We start from the raw sequence: 7,085 nt of genomic DNA, 5'->3' as shown, positions 1-7,085 counted from the left end.
TCTCAGGGTGGATCTTAGGGTTGTTGTCAGAGGTCAAGTTGCAGTTGATGTGAAGGTCAGTATCTCGGCTCACCGGACGCTTTCATCGAGTGCGTATACATGCACATCAATAACCCGGTTATGATCGGGTTTTTTGAGTATCCCGGTTTCTTGATGGTGCATGTAAACGCAGTACTGTAGCTGGTTTTATTCCGATCCTACTGGTTAAACGCAGTGGTTACTGCAACATAAAGTTGAGTGCACATGCTTCCAAAAGACACTTTCCAGCCTTTCACCACAACAGTAGTGACATAAATAAATTGACCAACATAAATAAAGTGACCAAACGAGTGAAATGACTGTAAAATAAAGAGCTGCGCTAAACCTGCACACGTACAATCTGCACTCGTGTGACGCTGAAAAGCTAAAACATGAACTATCTCCTATACTCTATACGCACGGAACACACTCACCATCATCAGCACCTCTTCTGTCACAGAAATAACACACATAATCCACAGAGTCGTGTCATTTAGTCCAAAAGAAACTGATCACATCAGCGGCGCAAGGAGCGAGTTGTTTTTATCGCCGCTAACAGTTTATGCTAATTAGCCAAACGGTCTAAAGTTTCGTTTCTGTAAAACATAAACAAATGTGATCAGAGCTGAATTATCTGATCAAACGGGCTGATGTGTCTATAGTGTTTATGGTTTATATGTTGTAAAGTTGAGTTTATTTAAGATTTTAATGAAGAATCTGCACAGTGGATTGTGGGAGATCTCGTAGCTCCTTAGCTTCTTATGCTAAAGGAGCTCACGGTTTGTATTTTTCCTGGTTTATTAAATTGATTTAAGTTAATATTTGCGCCTGCGCATTTGTAAGATTATGTCAAGAAACCGGGACACTCCATTTGATCATGTACACGCGGATATGAGTGTCCCGGTTTCTCAGTGCGCATGTAAACACAGTAACACGAACACTGACAGAACCGGGATATGGCTAATAACCGGGTTATTGATGTGCATGTGTACACACTCAATGAGATTTACTGACATACAGCTGTTTGTACTAACCTGTTAATGCAGAGTGTGTAATGGGTTTAATGTTTGACTTCATATTATGATAAAGTATTTCCAGAAGTTCCTTGGATTGTTTAATAAACCATTTTTTTCTCAGGAGAGATTCTTTCTTTCTTTACAAACTGACTGTATAAATGTAATCCCTGATCAATATAAAAATCCTTAATAATGATAATATTTAGTAATGTAAATCTCATCACAGTTTTTGTAAACTTTAAGATAATTTAGTCTATTTATTTATGGTCATGACTCTGGGTAGTGACCGAAAGGACGAGATCGCGGATACAAGCGCTTGAAATGAGTTTCCTCCGCAGGGTGTCTGGGCGTCTCCCTTAGAGACAGGGTGAGGAGCTCAGTCACACGGGAGGAGCTCGGAGTAGAGCCGCTGCTCCTCCACGTGGAGAGGAGCCAGTTGAGGCTCGGGCATCTGTTCCGGATGCCTCCTGGGCGTCTCCCTCGGGAGGTGTTCTGGGCATGTCCCACCGGGAGGAGGCCCCAGGGGAAGACCCAGGACACACTGGAGGGACTATGTCTCTCGGCTGGCCTGGGAACACCTCGGGGTCCCCCGGAGGAGCTGGAGGACGTGTCTGGGGTGAAGGAAGTCTGGGAGTCCCTGCTTAGGCTGCTGCCCCCGCGACCCGGCCCCGGATAAACAGACGAAAATGGATGGATGGAACACTAATACTACTACTATTAATTCTACTACTGCTACCACTAATACTAACACTACTACTAATACTACAAACACTACTACCACTACTACTTGTCCTGTAGTGTTTGTGTTGAAAGTCTGTGTCTCCCTCTAGTGGCGCCCTGAAGAACAACACCACACACATTTATACAGTCATAATTTTATTAAAAACAAGACGACGATATGAAAAAGACGCACACACTCGAGTGTAAAAGCGGCCGGCGTGTCGCTCTGGGTTCGGGGCTCTGGGTTCGGGCGTGTGGTTTGTCGTTAAATGTCCATCGTCGACGTGGCGCAGTTATCGTCGTGAGCCCGATTTCCCCGTCCCCGCCTCAGCAGCACGACAGAGAATAATTCAGACGTTTATACAGTTCAGACGAAAAAAAAAAAGAGAGGAATGAGAAGACAGAAAACAAAAGATCTGGTTTGGTCAGCTGCAGTTTGGACAAACAGATAAAAAAAAAAAAAACTGGATCCTGAAAGTCGAATCTAAACTCGATCCTCAGTTTTCACAGATCTCGATCCTGAAAAAAGAAGCTCCACCGACGAGACGGAGCAGAACTTTTCCTCAACGTGTTTAGAACAATCTGGAACTGGATCAGAACAGAGACTAGAACACACACATGGACCTGGTTTAGACCTGGTTTAGTCCTGGTTTAGTCCTGGTTTGGACCTGATTTAGTCCTGGTTTAGTCCTGGTTTGGACCTGGTTTGGACCTAGTTTGGATCTGGTTTAGACCTGGTTTAGACTTGGTTTAGTCCTGGTTTAGACCTGATTTAGTCCTGGTTTAGTCCTGATTTAGTCCTGATTTAGACCTAGTTTGGACCTGGTTTAGTCCTGGTTTGGACCTGGTTTAGTCCTGGTTTGGACCTGGCTAAGATCTAGTTTAGGCCAGGTTTAGACCTGGTTTAGACTTGTTTCTTTCCTGATTTAGTCCTGGTTTAGACCTGTTTTAGATCTGGTTTAGACCTGGTTTCGTCAGGACTAGTGCAGGGCCAAACCAAGTCTAGATAAGAACTAGATAAGAACTAAACCAGGATTAAATCAGGACTAAACCAGAACTAGAACAGGACTAGTGTAGGACCAAACCAAATGTAGATAAGGACTAAACCAGGACTAAACCAGGACTAAACCAGGACTAGACCAGGACTAGACCAGGACTAATCCAGGTCTTCATCAGGACCTAACTGGACCCAAACCAGGACTGGACCAGGACTGGACCAGGACCAGGACCAAACCATAAACCATAAACCATAAAAGTTGAAACTGCAGCTTCTCAAACCCGGAGAGAGAAAAGTTCCGCAGTTTCCGGGTGGTTTCAGATCTCGACGTCGCTCTCTTTGTCGTTGTCGTGGTCACCGTCGTAAAACTCGTTGGCCGCTTCGGGTCTGCGGAGAGGAGGGACAGTTAACGTACGGTACAGAGGAGGAAGAGAAGAGGAGAAGGTCAGAGGAGCAGAGGAGGATCAGATGGAGCAGAGGAGCAGAGGAGGAACTGAGGAGGAGCAGAGGAGGAGCAGATGGAGCAGAGGAGGAGCAGAGGAGGTTCAGGTGGAGCAGAGGAGGAGCTGAGGAGGAGCAGACGGAGCAGAGGAGGAGCTGAGGAGGTTCAGAGGAGGATCAGGTGGAGCAGAGGAGGAGCAGAGGAGGAGCAGAGGGAGCAGAGGAGGAGCAGCAGAGGATGGAGCAGAAGGAGTTCAGAGGAGGATCAGAGGAGGATCAGAGGAGGATCAGAGGAGGATCAGGGAGGATCAGAGGAGGATCAGAGGAGGATCAGAGGAGGATCAGAGGAGGATTCAGAGGAGGATCAGAGGAGGATCAGAGGAGGATCATGTGGAGGATCAGAGGAGGATCAGAGGAGGATCAGAGGAGGATCAGTGGAGGATCAGAGGAGGATCAGAGGAGGATCATGTGGAGGATCAGGTGGAGCAGAGGAGGATCAGAGGAGGAGCAGAGGAGGAGCAGATGGAGCAGAAGAGGTTCAGAGGAGGATCAGGTGGAGCAGAGGAGGATCAGAGGAGGATCAGATGGAGCAGAGGAGGTTCAGAGGAGGTTCAGAGGAGGATCAGAGGAGGATCAGAGGAGGATCAGAGGAGGAGAGGAGGTCAGAGGAGGATCAGAGGAGGTTCAGAGGAGGATCAGAGGATCAGAGGAGGATCAGAGGAGGATCAGAGGAGGTTCAGAGGAGGATCAGGTGGAGCAGAGGAGGTTCAGAGGAGGATCAGAGGAGGATCAGAGGAGGATCAGAGGAGGTTCAGAGGAGGATCAGGGAGGAGCAGAGGAGGTTCAGAGGAGGATCAGAGGAGGATCAGAGGAGGTTCAGAGGAGGATCAGAGGAGGATCATGTGGAGGATCAGAGGAGGTTCAGAGGAGGATCAGAGGAGGATCATGTGGAGGAGCAGAGGAGGTTCAGAGGAGGATCATGTGGAGGATCAGAGGAGGTTCAGAGGAGGATCAGAGGAGGATCAGGTGGAGGAGCAGAGGAGGTTCAGAGGAGGATCATGTGGAGGATCAGGTGGAGGATCAGAGGAGGATCAGAGGAGGATCATGTGGAGGATCAGAGGAGGATCATGTGGAGGATCAGAGGAGGATCAGTGGAGGATCAGAGGAGGGAGGTCAGAGGAGATCAGAGGAGGATCAGGGAGGTTCAGGAGGTTCAGAGGGTTCAGAGGAGGATCAGAGGAGGATCATGTGGAGGATCAGAGGAGGTTCAGAGGAGGTTCAGAGGAGGATCAGAGGAGGATCAGTGGAGGATCAGAGGAGGTTCAGAGGAGGATCAGAGGAGGATCAGAGGAGGTTCAGAGGAGGATCAGAGGAGGATCAGAGGAGGATCATGTGGAGGATCAGAGGAGGTCAGAGGAGGTCAGAGGAGGTTCAGAGGAGGAGGTTCAGAGGAGGATCAGAGGAGGTTCAGAGGAGGATCAGAGGAGGTTCAGAGGAGGTTCAGAGGAGGTCAGAGGAGGTCAGAGGAGGTTCAGAGGAGGTCAGAGGAGGTCAGAGGAGGATCAGAGGAGGATCAGAGGAGGATCAGAGGAGTTCAGAGGAGGTTCAGAGGAGGATCAGAGGAGGATCAGAGGAGGATCAGAGGAGGATCAGAGGAGGATCAGAGGATCAGAGGAGGTTCAGAGGAGGATCATGTGGAGGATCAGAGGAGGTTCAGAGGAGGATCAGAGGAGGATCAGAGGAGGATCAGAGGAGGATTCAGAGGAGGATCAGAGGAGGATCAGAGGAGGATCAGAGGAGGATCAGAGGAGGATTCAGAGGAGGATCAGGTGGAGGATCAGAGGAGGTTCAGAGGAGGATCATGTGGAGGATCAGAGGAGGATCAGGAGGATCAGAGGAGGATCAGAGGAGGATCAGAGGAGGATCATGTGGAGGTTCAGAGGAGGTTCAGAGGAGGATCAGAGGAGGAGGTCAGAGGAGGATCAGAGGAGGATCAGAGGAGGATCATGTGGAGGATCAGAGGAGGATCATGTGGAGGATCAGAGGAGGATCAGAGAGGATCAGAGGATACCTGGTGTAGTTCTCCTCTCCCCCTCGCTCCTCGGGGTCGGGTTCGTCCGTCCGTTCGTAGCTGAGCATGTCCGAGGGGACGTCGTGGATCTGCACAGACGGAGCGTGGTTCAGCATCTTCAGGTTCTCGAAGACGGTCTGACGGATCTGCTCCAGGTACTGACCCGCGAGGACGAGGACGACGAGGAAGAAGAAGGAACGTTAAAATAAAAATAAACGATCTAAAGAGAAACTTTCCGGAAGAGGAGCTGCACCTGTCTGGAGTTCTGGTTCTCGATCCTGGTGCTGACGTCGGGGTGAAGCGTGAAGTCCGGAGCGAAGTACTCGAAATATTCTGGAAAAATCAAAGGAAACACAGAATTCTGAACTCGATCCCACCAAAAAGACGTACAAACAATCTGATCAAATGTGCAGATATTTCACAAAAACAAACAACAACGCAGAATTGTCTGTATTTCATTTACAAGCCGAACACAAACTGTAGATATAATTTTATTTCCTGGTTTGTCAACATTGGGCCTCAATCAAGAAGGTTCATAACTTCCACTTTGAGAAGATGCTGAGAGACTCTGCGCCAAATTCACAAAACGTTCTAACGCATCTAACGACACGATTCCTCGGGTCGTCTTGTCATAATCTGCATGTACGACTGTGAGATGTGTCCAGTCAAGTGTTAACGGAGGAAACAGGGTCAGATTTTTGACATTCAAATGTCTCTTATTCAGAAACTAGAGGAACTATTGAAATAAGTAAAGTATCAGAATGTAGGAAAGAGTTACACTCCAACAGGGTCAAGTTAAACCTGTGATATTCTTTCAAGTTCAAGACAAAAAATTTTAAAAACTCATGTCGGTAACGGAGGGAATGAAATATGCAGCACTTTTTGGTCAATAAATCCAAACAGTGATAACTCTTGGTTCTCACTTCCATATCCTTAACAAACTGGTTTGAATATTTGCTTCATATAGTTTTCTACCATATGGTACAAGATTAGGTTGAAAAACCTCTGACTTTTTGACTCATGAGATTTTTTATTAAGAAAGTTCATGGTAACGGAGGGAAAAGTAACGGAGGGAAAATTGTACAAACAAGTAGAAGGTGCAGGATTTTACATCATTTGTCGCTTTTTTGTTCTGAATATTTTAATATTACTTCAAAATGAAAGAAACTATTTCTATAAAATATGTCAGTCCTTCCAAGAACATTTTTATCATTTTAAATACTTTTTTTTTTTAAATCATGTCCCTTCATCAACAGTTCAAAGATGGAATAACACAAGATATGATGAAATACATCCATTTATTTACAGGATTTTTGGGTCTTGGAAATTTGGGAAATAATTTTTGTTCCATGTTTCATACATGGTCTGTTTAAAACGTATGGAACTTTAGAACCAAAAATGGAACAGAAAAAAGGTCAACAGTTTGATAAACTAGAGCACATATGTATCTGTTCAATACATTTTTATATCAGATGCATTAACTTGAAGTTTTGGACTTGTTGTTTACTTCTGTTTGACCGGGGCCCACACACATATACGTACATCTCTGTCCACACACTCCTCTGCTCCTCACTTCTTCGGCAGCATCTTAAAACGTGAGTACTGTTTGAGTATAAGTCGCACTTAAAATCCCTTAATTTTCTCAAACATGGACAGCGCGTCTTCTGTCTTCATTCTGGTTGTGCTCACTGACCTCGAACCGATTTTCACGAGTCGTGTTCTTTAGTCTGAAGGAACGAGCTGTTTTTTTTTTTTAACGTAATCGATGAAATTCTTAATGATCAATTATCGATTAATCGACTAATCACGGCCATCCCTAGTC

At 46.4% G+C, this 7,085-nt stretch overlaps 1 protein-coding gene across 1 annotated transcript in view; it reads right to left on the bottom strand.

The window, feature by feature from the left end:
* Window positions 1–1,893: 1,893 nt before the first annotated feature.
* The window catches only part of LOC110171238 (histone deacetylase 3), a 52,408-nt gene continuing 47,216 nt past the window's right edge, over window positions 1,894–7,085 (bottom strand). Inside the window, exons 13-15 of the mRNA XM_055159575.1 lie at window positions 5,517–5,596; window positions 5,264–5,421; window positions 1,894–3,138 (exon numbers count right to left, since the gene is read on the bottom strand). Coding sequence (XP_055015550.1) covers window positions 3,069–3,138; window positions 5,264–5,421; window positions 5,517–5,596 — 308 coding nt within the window. The 3' untranslated portion in view covers window positions 1,894–3,068. The remainder of the gene's footprint in view (window positions 3,139–5,263; window positions 5,422–5,516; window positions 5,597–7,085) is intronic.

The sequence above is a fragment of the Boleophthalmus pectinirostris genome, unplaced genomic scaffold (genome assembly GCF_026225935.1).
Source record: "Boleophthalmus pectinirostris isolate CB_2022bp ecotype Guang Dong unplaced genomic scaffold, ASM2622593v1 HiC_scaffold_23, whole genome shotgun sequence".
Classification (NCBI taxonomy): Eukaryota; Metazoa; Chordata; class Actinopteri; order Gobiiformes; family Gobiidae; genus Boleophthalmus; species Boleophthalmus pectinirostris.
This window is presented reverse-complemented; position numbering and strand designations above follow the sequence as displayed.